General features: G+C 41.4%; 1 protein-coding gene across 1 annotated transcript; it reads left to right on the top strand.

Moving 5' to 3' along the window:
* Positions 1 to 225: 225 nt before the first annotated feature.
* Positions 226 to 19,839, top strand: LOC108442707 (CASP8 and FADD-like apoptosis regulator). The gene is made up of 10 exons (XM_017722879.2): positions 226 to 450; positions 4,473 to 4,788; positions 5,879 to 5,984; positions 6,618 to 6,753; positions 10,255 to 10,325; positions 10,428 to 10,494; positions 12,326 to 12,372; positions 12,562 to 12,640; positions 13,948 to 14,467; positions 19,575 to 19,839. The coding sequence occupies exons 2-10, from the start codon at positions 4,496 to 4,498 to the stop codon at positions 19,702 to 19,704; spliced, it is 1,449 nt and encodes a 482-aa protein (XP_017578368.1). The 5' UTR covers positions 226 to 450; positions 4,473 to 4,495; the 3' UTR covers positions 19,705 to 19,839.
* The last annotated feature ends 1,335 nt before the right edge of the window (positions 19,840 to 21,174 follow it).

Raw genomic sequence — 21,174 nt, 5'->3', positions numbered from 1 at the left:
CATCAGGGAGAACCGAGTGGCTCTGAAATCACTTTTTACACACAAGCAAAGTTTCAGTTTCAGATTTATTTACAACTTAGTTCCAAGTTGAAGTTGAATAAAAACTGGCTTTAAACTCAGGATCACAGATGAGCTCCTTTACTATGCTGATCTGTAGGCCAAGAATCTTAGATGCTCTTTGTATTATTTTATAAAAATATTTTTTTCCAGAGCAGATAACTGAAGAGACCCCACCCTCATAGCCAGTTATGGTCATGCCGGACGTCCTGTGTGTTCTATGTTCCGTACAGGAAAACCCAAAGTGAAACCAAAACCATGATGTGCGTAATATGCAAAGCCTTAAGAAAAGGAGGTTCCATGGGTAGCTTCATGGGTTGTCCGTTACATTGGTCGGTTCCTCTTTAGTTCAGTCAGTCAGTCAGTCATTCCCTCCCAGCCCACAGACTGAAGGTAAGGCACACTGTTTATTTCTAAACGGGGACTTTCTTTAATAATTTACTGTGATATTATATTATAGTATAGTGTATTATTGTAATAATAGACCACCCAGTGTAAGGTTAGGGCTGGGCAGTGTGGGGTTATTTACCGTTATTAAAATAAATTATGTCATATGCTTCTCTGAGCTCACTGCAGATATCAGCACCCGACCAGCTGCATGTTTCATTACAGATGGAGAATAATGAGTCCTGTTTGACTGCATTTTGTGCAGCACTGTGTTTAAAACACTGCATATACGTCGCTGTTATCGGATCAAAACCTTGTGTCTCCAAAATGCCAACTTTACAGGAGAGGGAAAAAACCTACCTTACTTTTAATGTAAGTCAGTGGAACCAGACGTCTGTTCAAGTCATTTTGGGCCATTTCTTTTGGTCCATTCATCATGAAATGTACATACAATATACAGGGCCACTGGTACTTTCAAATGATGTCAGAAACACAAACGGAGATGCGAGGTTTTGATCTGACAGCAGCGATATTTATTTTTTTTATTTTTTGACAGTGTGTACTGTGGACATTTGTGTTGGGATAGTGTGTTGTTGCCATATGACCCTCTGCTGATGAAGTATAGTATAGTATAGTTCAGTATGATTAAGGTCTGCCTTATATGGTGGTCACGGTCAGAATGATCTAATCAGCATGTTGGGGTGTAGTGATGGTAAAGCACTAGTGAGTCACGGGGTGTGAAATGTGGGGCCACCTCTGTTGGGGAAGAGAAACAGTGCACAATTTTTCCCCGAAAGGAAATTTCCATGTTCGGTTGGTTTCGTTTCAGTATATTCAGCAAATGAACGAATACAGAAACAGAAAAAAATGATAATATATATATAATATATAACTCTTTCAGAGTTCTTTAGAACCATGAACGCTCAAAGAAGCCTTTCTATGATTAAAAGGTTCTTCGTATTGGTGGAGAATGTGCTGTAGGTGGTTCTATATTGCACTATATAAAACACATGCAACATCAAATCTAAAGCACCTCTTCATGGTTCTATATAGAGCCTTTTGTCTTTACTGAAGAACCCTTGAACAATTTTTTGAGTGATATCTATCTATCTATCTATCTATCTATCTATCTATATATATATATATATATATGTGTGTGTGTGTGTGTGTGTGTGTGTGTAGTGTGGTATTATTAAGCCAATCCAGGTCCCACATTTTAACCATTAGCAACTATTGATGCTGATATTACGTAGTTTATTGATGATTATATACAGACTATAATATTCAGTTTGTATATAATAGTTCATGTAGTATATTTTCATAGTACATGTCTACTTGACTTGCATACCTACAGACGTTCATATCTGCATATGTACAGATAGACACACATCTCATATATACAGGGTGAGTCGAAAGTCACACGACACCGTTTTATTTCGGAAGCGAGAGGGAAAATGACAGATCTGAAGACCCCAGCAAGTAACGGGTGAGGGGGCCTGTCTTTTAGGCTATGTCCGGAACATGGCCACCATCCTGAAAGCCGTCATATTGGATCAAACGCGTTTTTCCAATGGGAAGGCGGCCGTGTAGCAGATCAAAGACCAGAATTGTCTTGGAAAACGAGCCGCAGGCAGATTTGCAACATCAAAAGTGGTCAACAAAGAAAGTTGCAACAGCAACGGGGAACGTTGCCTGTGATGCAGCTATGTGACGTGTTCAGTGTGCTGTCCCTGGTGCTGAACACGGAGCTGAAGGCACGGGATCCACTCGTTACGAAGCCGCATGAGAATCTCTGGAGAAACGCTGTCACAAGCCTCCACAGTGCGGTGCTGAAGGTGGTGTTTGTTGCGGATTTTCTCACAGTTTGTTTGAGATGACCCCAGAGATAAAAGTCGATATTAAAATAAAAAATAAAATAAAACCTGTCCTGTGACTTTTGACCCGCCCTGTACATTTCCTGAGCTCCTTTCACATGGACTGTTCTTTAATATTGTTGTTTATTTATTATATTATTTATTATATCTATTTATTTTTTCTATTTATTATATTATTTATTATATCTATTCATTTTTTCTATTTATTATGTTACATGTCACACGTGTTTGACTCACTAAGACAAACTCCTTGTACGTGTAACGTGGTGAAATAAAGCGACTGAGGTTCTGATTCTGATGATCAGCATAACGGGCTTGAGAAGGGCCCCTGACCTTGAAGGAGAAATGATGAGAAATATGGAGAAATGTTCAGTGTAGCCCTGCATTGAATGTCTGATGTTCTGATGCATTGTTACCGACTTCGCCAGACATGTTGATCTTCTCCTATACTTGTGTGAAAAAGTTTGTGAACCCTTTGGAATCATGTAGATTTCTGCATGAATGGCTTCTAAAATGTGACCAGATGCTCATCGAACTCTTAATAATCCATGTCGACAGCGTTATTTAACAAACATCACTCAGCACTTTACATACTCGTATCTTTACTGATAGGCTTTGATATCAAAATAACAGTAATAACTTTATATATAGAGCACTTTGCACACATTGTAGCAATTCCAAGTGCTTTACAGTGAAGCAGTGAAATAAAAGCAAAAGGCGTGAGATGGAAGTGTTGATCAAATCAATCTGAGTTAACTGTTTAGAGCTGCAAAGTGAAATGATACTGTACATCAAATAGGTTTGTAATGACTGTTCCTTAAATGAGTTCTGCTTGGCTGTGAAAGTTTAAAAGTTTCACTGTTTGACTGAATGAAAACAGAAAAAGGGGCTTTCCACATTTTCTGTAAAGAATGTAACCGGAGAAGGTCGTTATCGCATCATGCTGGAATGTAAACAGAGACATTCCGTGAATAACACAGGTGCTTTAACCCTTGTGTGGTCTTCAGGTCTGTGGGACCCGTTTTCAGTGTTTAAACTCAAAATAAAAAAAACGAAGCGATTTATTATTATTTCAACCTCGGATTCTTGGTCTTTGTTCATTTTCTGTGAAGAACATATAAAATAACCCATTTTCACTCTGCCTTCACTCTGTTCAAGCCATTAGACATTAGTGAAAGAATGGGTCGCTCTCAGGAGCTCAGTGAATTCCAGCGTGGTGCCGTGATCGGACGCCACCTGTGCAGCAAGTCCAGTCGTGAAATTTCCTCACTACTAAATATTCCACAGTCCACTGTCAGTGGGATTATAACAAAGTGGAAGCGATTGGGAACGACAGCAGCTCAGCCACGAAGTGGTCGGCCACGTAAAATGACAGAGCGGTCAGTGGATGCTGAGGGGCATAGTGCGCAGAGGTCACCGACTTTCTGCAGAGTCAATCACTACAGACCTCCAAACTTCATGTGGCCTTCAGATCAGCTCAAGAACAGCGTAGAGAGCTTCATGGAATGGGTTTCCATGGCCGAGCAGCCGCATCAAAGCCTTACATCACCAAGCGCAACGCAAAGCGTGGAATGCAGTGGAGTAAAGCGCCGCCACTGGACTCTAGAGCAGTGGAGACGAGTTCTCTGGAGTGACCAATCACGCTTCTCCATATGGCAATCTGATGGACGAGTCTGGGTTTGGCGGTTGCCAGGAGACGGTACTTGTCTGACTGCATTGTGCCGAGTGTAAAGTTTGGTGGAGGGGGGATCATGGTGTGGGGTTGTTTTTCAGGAGTTGGGCTCGGCCCCTTAGTTCCAGTGAAAGGAACTCTTAAAGCTTCAGCACCAAGAGATTTTGGACAATTTCATGCTCCCAACTTTGTGGGAACAGTTTGGGGGACGGCCCCTTCCTGTTCCAACATGACTGCACACCAGTGCACAAAGCAGGTCCATAAAGACACGGATGAGCCAGTTTGGTGTGGAAGAACTTGACTGGCCTGCACAGAGTCCTGACCTCAACCTGACAGAAACACCTTTGGGATGAATTAGAGTGGAGACTGTGAGCCAGACCTTCTCATCCAACATCAGCGTCTGACCTAACAAATGTGCTTCTGGAAGAACGGTCAGAAATTCCCATAAACACTCCTAACCCTGTGTTTTTTCTGTCTTTTAGAAAACTAAGAAGTTCTCCAAAGTATGTCAGTGTCCACACAGCCCTCACATATCATCAACCGCATCGTGGAGGAGTTGAGTCCGGAGGAGTGTAAGCGCCTGTCCTACCTGTGCGGAGCTCTGGACGCTGACCGATGCGCTGCAAACGTCAGAGAAATGCTGCAGTCTCTGATGGGCCAGGTGGAGACGGATTACCTGTTTCTAGTGGAGCTGATGCTGAGGATGAGGCGCTATGATTTACTGAAATGCGTCCTGGGCACCTCTAAGGCCGAGGCCGAGGGGCTTCTGAAAAACGGCCGCAGTCTGTCAGATTACAGGTGAGCATCACTGCATGAACATCGACCTGAAATCGAACCTGGCCTGTTTTTATAGGGTGTTAATTCATGTTTGAGCATGATTTATGATATCACATCATTTAAAAGATCTAATTCTTGTCTTCCATGGTCTCGAGGAGATATATCTCATACTTCTCATACTTCTCATATTTCTCGTTTTGAGATTGTTGTAAGAATATTAACAGACTATTTATCATAATTTTGTATGATTTCTGCTTATAGAATAAGATAATTCCACTAGATGAAAAGGCCCAAACTAATTTTTCCTCACATTTTTTAAAATAAAAGTTTTAACCTCGCATCTCCATTTTTGACGTTTTTCAGTTTTTGATGTAATTTGAAAATACCAGTTGCCCTTTACATTTTTTTGTAAATTTCATGATGAATGGATTAAAGGGAACGACCCAAAATGACTCTGAAAAAATTCTGGTTCCATTGACTTCCATCAAAAGTAAAGTAGGTTTTTTCCTTCCCCTGTAAAGTTTCCGTTTTGGAGATACAAGGTTTTGTTAGTATATAGTACAAGTATATAAACATTGATATATTTTCAAAACATCCCACTCATTTCCCAGTTCATTTGGTCCATATATGGAAACTACGCTACTAAGCAGCCTTTTTTTAATCCACTGCGTTTGTGATATCACAAGAATCACATTTGCATATATGTGCCTACAGTTTAACTCCACCTACTCATGTTATAAGCAGTGTTTTAGCTCGGACTGCTTTGGCATGAAAAAGGCCAAGCTCATTTGCATATACATCAGTGCCAAAGAAGCGGTAATGAAAAAATTACCTGTTTAATATTAAGGCAGAAAGAGAAGTTGGAAAATGGTTATGCAAAAAATTAATTATGATATGTTTGGTACATAAAAGCACACAAGCATTATAAAAGGACTTCAAAAGGACAAAATAAAATACAAGAACGTGTATTAAAAGGCAAATGTTGTTTATATGGCAAGTGACTCCAAACTTTTGAACGTCCTTTGATTGTTGAGGAGTCACCTGTGACTCTCAGTGTCTCCTGGTGTTTGATATGAGGACCACCTTGTCTGCTCTGTGTCTTTGCTCTAAGGGTGCTGATGGCAGAGCTGAGTGAGGATGTGGGCTCAAGGGATTTGGAGTCTTTGGTGTTTCTGCTGAGGGGAATCTTACCGAAAGAGAAAGTGGAGAAGTTTGAGGTGAAAACAAGCAACATTTGAACTGTATCTGGTGCTGATGTTCATGGGAATCTCACACCTGCACCCGTATTCAGCCCGTCAGGTATCTCAGAGCGAATACGGATGTGGGGTCATGTAGTAAAATATAACCGGGTGTTGTAAAAGTCGTACCTAAATATAAATACTGCAGTTAGGTTTGTAATGGAAAGTATGATGAATATAGGTGGTGACCTGTTATGAAAATACCAGTAAATTCCCCTTTTGGGCGGTGTTGTACTGACCTGTATAAACAGCAGTACCTTCCAGGAAACTGTTCTAAATGTCAGACCACCATCACCACAATGTGAAAAAACAGTGGGCAAACTTTTGACAGACCCCTAAAGATGATCCACAGATACTTACATTAGTAAGAAACTTTCTGATTGATAGCTGATTATCAATAACATTATGGTTAGGGTTAGGTTTAGGAGTAGGTGTAGGCTTAGGGTTTATCTGTTAGAATCTATCACACTTAACTTCAAGCTCAGTTGCATGTAAAAGATATATACGTGAACGCATAGCAAGAAGGGTCTGGGTTCGACTCCCCGGCCGGGTAACCAGAATTCTTTCTGTGTGGAGTTGGCATGTTTGTCATCAATTTTGTCGTCTATACAGTGTTTCCTGGACGTTGTGGTTGAGCTGGAGAGGCTGGATCAGATCTCCAGCAGCAGGATGGATGTGATGGAGCAGTATCTGAGAGACATCCACAGAGTGGACCTCGCCAAGAAGCTCAGTCAATACCAGAGCCGAGGTGGGAATGATTAAATAATCAGTTTATAATGGCAATAATGACATGGTTTTGCTTGTAGGCCACATGAGGCCTTGTGGCAAATACATTTTACTGTTTGTCAGAAAGGAAAGGATTGTTTAATGCAATATCTGATTCCACCCACTAGCTGCTCCTCCTGCTATCACATGATGCTGCTGAGCTGGGAGGGTGAAGGTTAGCATGTGCTTCCTCTGAGGCGGGATGCTAAGCAATCAGCTAATGCCAACCAATCAGCACTCAGCTGCAGACATGCCACTGGGCACTCAGTAGCAGTAACTCTAACCAATCAGCTCTCAGTAGCAGTAACTCTAACCAATCAGCTCTCAGTAGCAGTAACACTAACCAATCAGCTCTCAATAGCAGTAACTCTAACCAATCAGCTCTCAGTAGCAGTAACTCTAACCAATCAGCTCTCAGTAGCAGTAACGCTAACCAATCAGCTCTCAGTAGCAGTGACGCTAACCAATCAGCTCTCAGTAGCAGTAACGCTAACCAATCAGCTCTCAGTAGCAGTAACGCTAACCAATCAGCTCTCAGTAGCAGTAACACTAACCAATCAGCTCTCAGTAGCAGTAACTCTAACCAATCAGCTCTCAGTAGCAGTAACACTAACCAATCAGCTCTCAGTAGCAGTAACTCTAACCAATCAGCTCTCAGTAGCAGTAACGCTAACCAATCAGCTCTCAGTAGCAGTAACGCTAACCAATCAGCTCTCAGTAGCAGTAACTCTAACCAATCAGCTCTCAGTATCAGTAACTCTAACCAATCAGCTCTCAGTAGCAGTAACACTAACCAATCAGCTCTCAGTAGCAGTAACACTAACCAATCAGCTCTCAGTAGCAGTAACACTAACCAATCAGCTCTCAGTAGCAGTAACACTAACCAATCAGCTCTCAGTAGCAGTAACACTAACCAATCAGCTCTCAGTAGCAGTAACGCTAACCAATCAGCACTCAGTAACATTAACGCTAACCAATCAGCTCTCAGTAGCACTCCCTATAAAATGCCTCTGCCTTTTCTCTGAGCTCTGCTTGGACTGCTTTAGTAATCCTTACTGTTTGTTCCACCCTAATAAGCTTGTGTTCACACCAACATGCCCAGACCTTCTCGTCACGTTCTCAAGATCAAATGGTCACTTGTGAACTCGTCCTGTTGCCTTTAGTTTTTGTTAAATGCGGGAAATAAATCCTCATAATTATAACCTGGAAGTGTGCATTTGACTCCTCTTAATTTTGGAATGTTTTACTGGAAGTTGGTTCCCGTGACAACTTTCTTTGGAATATTTATAAAGTCTCACATTAAGTTTCTTTCTCTGAACATCTGGAAGATAAAAGTAGCAACACTGGGAAATTTGCATGAAAGTCATTGGTTTCGGTTGTGAGGGAACGTGTTTCATGTGACTGCAGTTTAGTGAAGTGTGTCAGAGATTAGGTCAGAGGTGTTGGGCTGGCTCTGTTGATTCCTGTCCCTTCACTCGTTTCATTTCCCTTTTTCTCTGCGTCACACAAATGAATGGCTGTTTCGTCATCAGGATTCACTTCCGCTTCCTTTACTGTAGTAGTGAATTCCCAGCTTTCCAGTGTAAATGACTCGGTGGAAATAACTCTCTTCTACAGAAAAGTATTTCTCTCTTTTTTTCTATGTATTTGCTGAATTTACCAGATTGGAAATCTGAAATGTACCCTAACTTTTTCACCGGCTGCTTTTCATGTGAAAAGTTGTGCGGAAGTGTTTTTTTCTATAGAATCCGTTTGATAAGACGTGGGAAAATCCTTGCTGTTACTGATCTGCAGTTTCCTTCATGTAATTTTTCTGTTAGTATGTTTCATGAAAAAACCACTCATTTAAACAAAGTCACATCATTTTGCATCTCACCACCTGCTTCAGTTCATATCCACTCCCACAATCCCCTGCTGCTCCTACAATCCCACTCCTCCTTCCACAATCCATCTGCTGCTCCCACAATCCCACTGCTGCTCCCACAATCCCATTGCTGCTCCCATAATCCTACTAACACTCCTGTAATCCCACTGCTGCTCCCACAATCCCACTACTGCCCCCACAATCCATCTGCTGCTCCCATAATCCCACTAACACTTCTATAATCCCACTGCTGCTCCCACAATCCCACTACTGCCCCCACAATCCCATTGCTCCTTCCACAATCCATCTGCTGCTCCCATAATCCCACTAACACTCCTATAATCCTACTGCTGCTCCCACAATTCCACTGCTCCTTCCACAATCCATCTGCAGCTCCCACAATCCCACTGCCGCTTCGACAATCCTACCGCAGCTCTTACAATCTCATCGCTGCTCCCATAATCCCACTAACACTCCTGTAATCCCACTGCTGCTCCCACAATGCCACTGCTCCTTCCACAATCCATCTGCTGCTCCCACAATCCCACTACTGCCCCCCACAATCCCACTGCTCCTTCCACAATCCATCTGCTACTCCCATAATCCCACTAAAACTCCTATAATCTCACTGCTGCTCCCACAATCCCACTGCTCCTTCCACAATCCATCTGCTGCTCCCACAATCCCACTACTGCCCCCACAATCTCACTACAGCCCCCACCATCCCACTGCCGCTTCGCCAATCCTACTGCAGCTCTCACAATCTCATCGTTGCTCCCATAATCCCACGAACACTCCTATAATCCCACTGCTGCCCCTACAATCCCACTGCTCCTCCTACAATCCATATGCTGCTCCCAGAACCCCACTACTGCCCCCACAATCCCACTGCCACACCAGCGATCCCACCGCAGCTCCCACAATCCTATTGCTGCTCCCATAATCCCACTAGCCCTCCTATAATCCCACTGCTGCTCCCACAATCCCACTGTTTCTCCCACAATCCATCTGCTGCTCCCAAAATCCCACTACTGCCCCCACAATCCCACTGCCGCTCCCACAATCCCATTGCTGCTCCCATAATCCCACTAACATTCCTGTAATCCCACTGCTGCCCCAACAATCCCACTGCCGCTCCCACAATCCCACTAACAATATCTTGCACTGGCTCATCACATTGATTTGTCAGTCTACTCAGGCTTTAAGAATTAAAGGTAAAAAAGATACTAATAAGGTCCTAAACTGTTACTGGGACAGTGCCCCTCTTGCCACTGGGGTGGGACCCTCAAGGGTCCATCTCAGTGCCTTTAGTCAGGGAACATAACTGAACCATAATCCCATAACACCCCGCCTCGCCTCGCCTCGCCTCCAGGCTTTTATTCTACTGTTCTGTTTTAAAACATTCGGTTATGAAAAGGAACAAATACCAACTTTTCACCTGGAGGAACTGATTGATTGGGCCATGTTGCCCAAACCTTTGTTTATCTGCTCGTTTGTTCACGAAGGTTCTTGTGTAGTTCTGTCACGCTGCCAGTATGAAATGCATGTTGAGGCAAGTACGTCTAGTTTGTAAAATGTCTGGACGAGTATGAAAAATGCAATCATGTGACTGTGTTACAGCTGAGAGACCGGAACAAAGACCCACACCAGTGAAGGCCATAGACGGCCGGCGGCCGTGCACAGCAGCTTCGGTGAGTAAATCCAGTTCTCGGTGTTGGATGGTGGTTTTAGAGAATGCAGCGTTAGAGTTACAGAACGATTAATGATGAATGATCTTTCCTGTCCACTTGCAGCCAAATGCCTTAACCGGAATTCCACCCACATCCCACAGGACGAGTCAGGTTCTTTCCAGGCCCTGTGGTGAGTAGAATAAACACACACATTACAGAACATTGTCTAATACAAGAACCAACATGTGTTAAGGGGATGCAGTCATGATAAAGTGGTTATGTTTTGTAATGTGTATTGAACACAAAAGGGGCAAAACTCTTTAAAAGGTGGTTGTATAGTGTAGTGGTTAACACCTCTACCTTCTACGCTGTAGCCTGGGGTTCAGTCCCCACCCTACACTTTACCAATAAGACTCCTAACCCAACTCCTTTGGATTGATGATCATATTTAGTTTGAATTGCCACATTTTATTGTACTAATATTTCTATAACCTGGTTAAAAACAGCTTGCTAGGCCATTAAAAGGGCCTAAAATTAGCAGTTAACATGTTACAGTGTTCTGTTGCACAGCCACATCATTAAGCCTCATCAGTTTGACAGAATTCATGATTTTATTTTATATTTTTTTGTTTCTTTTCGTTTATCACTGTTCTGTCACTGTAATACCCAGCATGCACGGTGCAAGCAACCTTTGGGAATCCCCAAACAGAGATATACACCTGCGCTGGTTTAGAGGTTAATAAATACAATGGCCGTATTGATAGCTCTGGTTTCCTGTTGAATTAACCAGCTCGCGGCAATAAAAACAGGCTTGTGAAGCAGCTGCGCTCGTGTGTCCGCCCCAAAGTTCTTATGGTTTTCTTTTAAGTTATTCCTGTTTTGAAGATTCACCATAACAAGGGGTTTCCCTCAACTTTACAACAGAAAATCGCACTTTCGGGACTATTGTTGCCTCACTATAGGAGGTGCGTGGGCATCGTTGTGGCCGCTGAAATTTACCATAATTTTCCCAGAGTGCCCATTAATCACGGAAAAATAATGAAAAATATGAAACCCTGACTGGTGAGAGTGTAATCAGGGCACATGGGTACACGTTTTGTTGTTTAGTGGACAGAAGGAAACGTTAGTGTTCAGTTATAGTTGATTATTTTAAAAAGTAGGAAAGGCATTCATTGTAGCATGTGCAAAAGTTTGGACACCCTACTACGTCAGAACAGGGGCGGAGCCTGGCTGTGTAAACTGCTACTCTGATTTAACTCAACAATAAATACAGTAACAGTGAATACAGAGAGGCTTATTTACCAAACAACACAACACTTTACACAGTGCCTTTGGAATAATGTCTTCAGTGGTCAAGATCTCCACAGGACCACCACAGAGCAGGTAGTATTTGGGTGGTGGATCATTCTCAGCAGTGACAATGACAAAATGGTGGTGTGTTAGTGTGTGTTGTGCTGGTGCAAGTGGATCAGACACAGCAGTGCTGCTGGATTTTTTTAAAACACTGTGTCCACTCACTGTCCACTCTATCAGACACTCCTACCTTGTCGGCCCACCTTGTAGATGTGAAGTCAGAGACGACAGCTCATCTGCTGCTGCACAGTTTGTGTTGGTCATCCTCTAGTCCTTCATCAGTGGTCACAGGACGCTGCTGGCTGGATACTTTTGGTGGGTGGACTGTTCTCAGTCCAGCAGCGACACTGAGGTGTTTAAGATCTCCAGCAGCTCTGCTGTGTCTGATCCACTCAAACCGATGCAGCACACACTAACACACCACCACATCAGTGTTACTGCAGTGCTGAGAATGATCCACCACCCAAATAGTACCTGCTCTGTGAGGGTCCTTGGGGGTCCTGACCACTGAAGAACAGGGTAACAGAGTATCAGAGAAACAGATGGACTACAGTCTGTAACTGTAGAACTACAGAGTGCAGCTATACAGTAAGTGGTGCTGATAAGATGGACAGAGAGCGGAGAAACGAGGAGGTGGACTAATATTCAAAACTCTGTTTTGCTTCCAGAGAGACCTGCAGCTCTACAGAGACCCCCAAACAGCAGACACTGGGAGGTAAACACTGATTTGAGCCTCTTTTCTAGAATAGCGACTGGAGCTGAAGACTCTAAATAGCGTTTGAGTTTGATCTGGACACGTGTGTTCAGTGCTGAAGTGTTGTGGCTCTTATATCAGCTGTGGATACTGGCTGCTTCACCTCAGTGCTCCTCTTCTCACGCTGCTTTACCCCTCTTTAATCTGCAGAGACGTGAAGATGTGTACAGGATGCAGAGTGACCCCAGGGGAGTGTGTGTGATCATAGACTGTGTGGGAACTGAAGGAGGTGAGAGACAGAAGGTCTTCAGAAATGTCAATGTTTACCCATAATTCTCAAAGAAACAGACCCAAACACTGTGTACAGTGTGCCGTGTGTTGTAAGAGTTGTATTAAGGTAAATTACCGCACAGGTTTTTCAAGGTAACTCAGCCTGAGGTAATAAGAGTGCATTAGTGTGTTTATTGTAAGTCTCTAGAATTTTCTCTCCTTTTCTCACTGGTTCATTTGGCTTTTTGGTTCATTTATGGAATATTAATCCAAACGTTCTCTAACAAACAATAGTACAAACAGTAGTACTGGCAGTCAGCTTTAGATGATGGTGTTTGGCATTGGTTTTGGGTTGGAGAATGTTGGTGTTGGGTTGGAGAATGTCGGTGTTGGGTTGGAGTGTGTTTGGTTGGGCAATGTTGGTGTTGTGTTGGAGAATGTTGGTGTTGGGTTGGAGAATGTCGGTGTTGGGTTGGAGTGTGTTTGGTTGGGCAATGTTGGTGTTGTGTTGGAGAATGTTGGTGTTGGGTTGGAGAATGTTGGGTTGGAGAAGGTTGGTGTTGGGTTGGAGTGTGTTGGGTTGGGCAATGTTGGTGTTGTGTTGGAGAATGTTGGTGTTGGGTTGGAGAATGTTGGTGTTGGGTTGGAGACTGTTGGGTTGGGCAATGTTGGTGTTGGGTTGGAGAATGTTGGTGTTGGGTTGGAGAATGTTGGTGTTGGGTTGGAGAGTGTTGGGTTGGGTAATGTTGGTGTTGGGTTGGAGAATGTTGGTGTTGGAATGGAGAATGTTGGTGTTGGGTTGGAGAATGTTGGTGTTGGGTTGGAGAGTGTTGGGTTGGAGAATGTTGGTGTTGGGTTGGAGAATAATGGTGTTTAAACTGTGTCTGGTGGAGAATAATGGGGTTTGGTAGAGAATAGGGGTGTTTGGTGGTAAATGATGGTGTTTGGTAGAGAATAATGGTGTTTGGTGGTGAATGATGGTGTTTGGTAGAGAATAGGGGTGTTTGGTGGTAAATGATGGTGTTTGGTAGAGAATAATGGTGGTTGGTGTATAATAATGGTGTTTGGTGGAGAATGGGGGTGTTTGGTGGAGAAAGCTGGTATTTGATAGAGAATGATGCTGTTTTGTAGATGCTCAAGTAAAACAAGAAAAATAATGAAGGATCTTTCTGTTTTTTACTGAAGTAAAATGAAATAAAATTATATTTGTAATGTAGATAAAATCATGTAAAAATAGTCGTTTGTATTTAGTAAAGCATGTTATTAAATAATGATTTCATTTGCCCTCATGACACACCTCTAAAAGCCTGGCTTTTCTGTCTACAGCTTTTCTGGCGCAGGTGTTTGAAGGACTTCACTTTCACGTTAGTCTGCACAGTCTACTGAGCGCCCAGGACATGCTGTCTGCTCTGAAGAACATCTCCAAACAGAGGGAGCACTATGCGGCAGATGCTTTCGTCTGCTGTATCATCAGCCGAAGCTGTTCGTCTGATTTACTTGGGACTGACAGTCGCGGTCCAGGATTGAGTATGGACCACGTCCGGCAACTTTTCACCCCAAACTTTTGTCCTGGTCTGGCAGGAAAACCCAAACTCTTCTTCATCCAGGGCTATGAAGTCTCAGCGCCTCAGTGGTATGGAGGCTGTGCTGACTTTTGGGCTTATGGAGCTGGAGAGCTGGAGACAGACGGCCCCAAGCCTGTCCCCTACAGGCCAGAGGTGGTTCCAGCAGATGCAGATGTGTTTTGGAGCCATTGCTGGACAGACGAGCAACAGCTGGAAATGGTCAACCACCGTTCGACCTACTTACAGTCACTGAGAGACGCCTTTCAGGAAGGACAGAGAAGGTACGGCTAACATCTACAGCACATTCATAAGAAAACCTTGAGTCTCAGAAGGAATAAATCCATACGAAGAGGAAAAGGAGTGTCCAGACCACACACGCTAACTTGGTCTCACGAGCCAAACATCTGCCTATTGTCAGAGAGTTTGGTGTGTGTCATCCCTTAACATGGCCACATAAAGCGCTCAGCCATAGGAAACACGTCAGTGTGTGTTGGTAAATGTGAGGATACCTCGCTTAAAAAGTAGAAAACGCTTTTAAAAAATCTTTTAAATAACTTTCACCAACTTCACAAACTTTTTTCAGGACCTTCAGCCATGTACAAATGTTTTGGGGCATAAATAATTAAAATTAAATTAAAAATACAGAAAAAAATAATATTAGAACATAAAATGTAGTCTGTATAAACATTATGGCCCATTTTATATTTTATGTAATTTTCAAATATGTTAAACTCGGCAAATAAATAGAAATTGTGTTTATATTTAACCCTGTTCAAGTTTACTAATGTCCTTTATACTTGGGGTCCGTTTGACCCCAGCAGTTTTCCTCTCCCTGGCGTGGTGTGAACTGTTAAAATTGCATGTTACTGACTTAATATCAACCAAAACAACCAAAACAAACGTGAGTAAAATGTTGATATTTCTTATGTTTTATAAGCCAAACAGCCAGACTGACCCCAAAGAACATCAATGTGCACAAAATGTTTACAGGACATTAAAAACATATCAACATATACATTTTTTGTTTACCCTGCTGTCCCAGTTAAATCAGGAAAAATCATTAAATATGAAGCAAATATGTGTTGGCAATCGTTTATATATGGACGTTAAACATTGAATGGGGTCAAACTGACCCCAAAAATGACAGGATGTTTAGGTTCTCGGTCCAGAACTTATAGAATGACTGAAAATGACTGGGGGGGGGGGTGAGTATGCCTGAAACCCCTCCTCCTTACCTCCTTACCCTGAAAGGCTCTGTTATCAGACGCTGTCTGCAGAAGTTTCCAGTCGGACAGGAAACAGCCTCGGCACAGGAGCGCCTTCACAGGGACGTGCCGACAGCCAATCAGAATGCAGCTGACAAAATCCCGACAGTTGCGACCGGCCTAGACCGCAAAAGATCAGACACACCGTTTACTGTAGGCGGAGCATCGTGAGGCTGAGACTTCCACCAGTACACATCACTCTGTTGGTGCAGTGCTGAATGCAGGCCGTTCACTTCCACTTATTGGCCTTAACTTTAGCTTTTTGGGCTGAACTGTTTCTTTAAATTCTGTTACTGGGACAATCAGAACAATGCCCAGTCCAGTGATGATATCCTGCTACTATGAGCAACAACAACAACAACAACAATAATAATAATAATAATAATAATAACAACAATAATAATACATTGCATTACAGTAAGGAGAAGCAGCTTAGAAGGTGTGCGCGCGCCTGTGTGTGTGCGCGCCTGTGTGTGTGTGCGCAAGAAATTGTTTATTTAATACTTTTAAAGCATGAAATAACACACACACACACACACACACACACACACACACACACACACAGACACACACACACACACACACACACACATTGTCTAAGCCGCTTATCCTGGGTCATGGGGGGAGCGGGATGAAATACTGAAATTTAATTATTAATAATATAGTAAAAAATTAAGTTATAATAATAAAGTTATTTTAAAAACTTTGCTTTTCTTCAGTATGGTGATATTTTATCCATATTGTGATGAATTGTGTCACAGTAATCTCCTCTGAGCATATATTGGAAATCGTCAGTACTTAAAGAACACTGACTACGTTTTTCATTACAAAGCAAGCGAGCATGAATTGGTGTGTTTCACTGGATTGAGTGCAGTTCACTAAGATATTGATTCAAATGTTGAAAAAAAAACTATTTGTAAATTGGTTATTATTATTATTATTATTATTATTGTAGTATTTTTATAAGTGTCACTTCAGGTTCTATTTTGTCTGTCACAAATTAAATCTTAGAAAAAAGAAATATCGTGTTGCGTATCGTGTATCGCGAAAATATCTTGGAGTGTCGTGATGGAATAATTTTGCCGTATCGCCCACCTGTCTGTTTATAAACCTCAACACCTTTATAGTGCTGACTGAATTGCTTCAGTACCACAGAGTTATCAAAACAGCCAATGGCATTTGAATACCCAATTTCACTGCCTAAGCAGTCAGTCTTATCAGTGACCATGAGCCAATGAGCAAGCTTCTTCCAAAATCGAGACTGCTGATTGGCTGAGCCGTCTAAAACATTCTGTATGCATGATATTAACATCACTGCTTCTTATATAGTCTGTAATCCACTGAGGTCTTATTATAGTCTGTAATCCACTGAGGTCTTATATAGTCTGTAATTGACTGAGGTCTTATATAGTCTGTCATTCACTGAGGTCTTATATAGTCTGTAATCCACTGAGGTTTTATATAGTCTGTAATTGACTGAGGTCTTATATAGTCTGTAATCCACTGAGGTCTTATATAGTCTGTAATCCACTGAGGTCCTATATAGTCTGTAATTGACTGAGGTCTTATATAGTCTGTAATCCACTGAGGTCTTATATAGTCTGTAATCCACTGAGGTCCTATATAGTCTGTCATTCACTGAGGTCTTATATAGTCTGTAATCCACTGAGGTCTTATATAGTCTGTAATCCACTGAGGTCCTATATAGTCTGTCATTCACTGAGGTCTTATATAGTCTGTAATCCACTGAGGTCTTATATAGTCTGTAATCCACTGAGGTCTTATATAGTCTGTAATCCACTGAGGTCTTATATAGTCTGTAATTGACTGAGGTTTTATATAGTCTGTAATCCACTGAGGTCTTATACAGTCTGTCATTCACTGAGGTCTTATATAGTCTGTAATCAACTGAGGTCTTATATAGTCTGTAATTGACTGAGGTCTTATATAGTCTGTAATCCACTGAGGTTTTATATAGTCTGTAATCCACTGAGGTCTTATATAGTCTGTAATCCACTGAGGTCTTATATAGTCTGTAATCCACTGAGGTCTTATATCGTCTGTAATCCACTGAGGTCTTATATAGTCTGTAATTGACTGAGGTCTTATATAGTCTGTAATCCACTGAGGTCCTATATAGTCTGTCATTCACTGAGGTCTTATATAGTCTGTAATTGACTGGGGTCTTATATAGTCTGTAATCCACTGAGGTCTTATATAGTCTGTAATCCACTGAGGTCTTATATAGTCTGTAATCCACTGAGGTCTTATATAGTCTGTAATCCACTGAGGATTTATATAGTCTGTAATCCACTGAGGTCTGTAATCCACTGAGGTCTTATACAGTCTGTCATTCACTGAGGTCTTATATAGTCTGTAATCCACTGAGGTTTTATATAGTCTGTAATCCACTGAGGTCTTATATAGTCTGTCATTCACTGAGGATTTATATAGTCTGTAATCCACTGAGGTCCTATATAGTCTTTAATCCACTGAGGTCTTATATAGTCTTTAATCCACTGAGGATTTATATAGTCTATAATCCACTGAGGTCTTATATCGTCTGTAATCCACTGAGGTCCTATATAGTCTTTAATCCACTGAGGTCTTATATAGTCTTTAATCCACTGAGGTCTTATATAGTCTGTAATCCACTGAGGTCCTATATAGTCTTTAATCCACTGAGGTCTTATATAGTCTGTAATCCACTGAGGTCCTATATAGTCTTTAATCCACTGAGGTCTTATATAGTCTTTAATCCACTGAGGATTTATATAGTCTATAATCCACTGAGGTCTTATATAGTCTGTAATCCACTGAGCTCTTATATCATCGGTAATCCACTGAGGTATTATATAGTCTGTAATCCACTGAGGTCTTATATAGTCTGTAATCCATTGAGGTCTTATATAGTCTGTAATCCACTGAGTTCTTATTATAGTCTGTAATCCACTGAGGTCTTATATAGTCTGTAATCCACTGAGCTCTTCTATAGTCTGTAATCCACTGAGGTCTTATTATAGTCTGTAATCCACTGAGGTCTTATATAGTCTGTAATCCACTGAGGTCTTATATAGTCTGTAATTGACTGAGGTCTTATATAGTCTGTAATTGACTGAGGACTTATATAGTCTGTAATCCACTGAGGTCTTATATAGTCTGTAATTGACTGAGGTTTTATATAGTCTGTAATCCACTGAGGTCTTATATAGTCTGTAATTGACTGAGGTCTTATATAGTCTGTAATCCACTGAGTTCTTATTATAGTCTGTAATCCACTGAGGTCTTATATAATCTGTAATCCACTGAGCTCTTCTATAGTCTGTAATCCACTGAGGTCTTATTATAGTCTGTAATCCACTGAGGTCTTATATAGTCTGTAATTGACTGAGGTCTTATATAGTCTGTAATTGACTGAGGTCTTATATAGTCTGTAATTGACTGAGGTCTTATATAGTCTGTAATCCACTGAGGTCTTATATAGTCTGTAATTGACTGAGGTCTTATATAGTTTGTAATCCACTGATGTCTTATATAGTCTGTAATCCACTGAGGTCTTATATAGTCTGTCATTCACTGAGGTCTTATATAGTCTGTAATCCACTGAGGTCAGTAAAATAAAACACTTCCAGCACCTGACACTCAGTTGTAGTTTAAGCCACGCCCACTTTCAGTTTGTATTGTTAATTAAAAGATGTCAGAAAAGTGACATTCAGAAATCGATGCCAAGGTTTTTGGTACTGGTATCAGTATCAGAGCGTTTTGAATGATAGCCAATAATGGTAATAATGGCCTGTAATGCATTTAACATGCAGCCCAAATTGCTTTACAGTAGTTTTCAAATGTAACAAAACAGAAAATCCTAATCAAAGAACAAGAAATTGTTTGAACGGGACTTTTAAAGCAGCAAAAAATAAAATTGTTTTAAATATAAATATAAAGCAAATATTAAGTATAATAAATAAACCAATAAAAAACACAAAGTAATCAGATTTAACAGTAATCAGTAGGAAAAAATCACCTTTTATACTACATATCATGGATATTATGGATAATTATGAACTTTTTGTGTAATTGTTTGTTGTTTAGGATGACATGATCATCATATGTCTCTGTTTTTCAGGAGGATTAGTCTGATGGACGTCCACGTGGAGGTGAATCGAGCCGTGTATGATCACAACCACAGAGACCCGCGGTCGTCGTATCACATCAGCCTCAGACACACGCTGAGAAAAAGCATCTACCTTTCATGAAATTCGTGACTGTGGATTATTTACTGTACACGTTTTAGTGTACGTGATCAAGAACAGATTCAGACTGAATTGCTTTCGGATAATTGTATCAATTTATAAACCAGCATTAACTTATTGGAATAAAGCACAAGTTAAAAAAAAGCACCAGTTGTCTGATTTTCAGTGTTGAAGTACAGAGTGGACGGGGTGACGTTGCTGTAGTGTTTAATCTCCACCAGAGGGCGCTGTTGTACTTAAAATCAGAACCACACTGACACTATTCACCAGAAAGACTATTAATATCATTCATATTTCCATGTTATGGCACATTCATATTAAAGGGAAATTCCACTAATTCTGCACTTGTTCTGCCTAATTAAACAGTTAATATGTAAACAATGTAATATCAGAGTGGTTAGAGAAACTTATTGAGTCAGAACTGTTCACAGTGGCGGTGATAGGAACCAGACGTCCACCTCTAAAAGCTCCCTCACAGAAAGTTTTTACACTAAATGGTTATGAATTCACTGCCTGAGGTCTGAGACGCTGTTTTATGGGATATTTTTAGCTGTTTATAGGAAATAATAGTCCCAAAAAAAAAAGTTATGATGTCAGATTTGTCACTATTTTACCATCACCACTGTTCCAGATAAACTCAGGAGACTCGTGTGGGTTCTCTGGTGGTTCTGGATGGTGAATAAAGTGTCTATATCTGTGTTGTAGTCATGGTGACGTCTGGTTCCTATCAACACCACTGTAAAGACATCTGGACCGTTTCACACCAAACCTCTCTGAATCACTGTTTACATCTCAAGAATTAAATAATGGGGGAATTTTGAAAAATGGGTGGACTTCCCCTTTAAGGTTCATATGAAAGGCTACCGCGTCAGATTCTTAGGAAGCATCTCTGACCACTCTTACGTCATGGACAAATGTTTTTTTTTTTCATCTCTCAACCAAAAAAAGACCATTTATTTGAATTAAAGGGGAACTCCACCCATATTTCAAAAATTCGACCCATAATTCAGTGTTTAAGAGTGAACAGAGTCAGTCAGAGGGGTTTTGGTGTGAAATGGTCCAGATGTCTTTACAGTGGTGGTGATGGGAACCAGGCGTCACCATGACTACAACACAGACCTTTTAGTTACCGTCCAGAACCACCAGAGAACCTACACGAGTCTCCTGAGTGTTTATATTTAGAGGTGGACGTCTGGTTCCTATCAAAACCACTGTGAGCAATTCTGACTTTAGGTTTCTGGAGAATGGAACTTCACACCAAACCACTCTGGATGACTTTGTTCACATCCTAATGATTTAATTGTGCAGAAAATTGTTAAATAGGTGGAATTCCCCTTCAGAACGACGAGCCTGGGGTGAGCAGAAATCCTCATTAGCTGTGTTGAAGATTCCTGATTGCACCTGCTTATAAATGAGAGAAATGTGGGTGAATTTAATTGGCACGTTGGTGAATGTTGCCTTGATAGACAGCTG

Source organism: Pygocentrus nattereri, chromosome 6, assembly GCF_015220715.1.
Source record: "Pygocentrus nattereri isolate fPygNat1 chromosome 6, fPygNat1.pri, whole genome shotgun sequence".
Classification (NCBI taxonomy): Eukaryota; Metazoa; Chordata; class Actinopteri; order Characiformes; family Serrasalmidae; genus Pygocentrus; species Pygocentrus nattereri.
The sequence above is the reverse complement of the archived record's forward strand: the minus strand, read 5'-3'. Positions and strand labels throughout refer to the sequence as shown.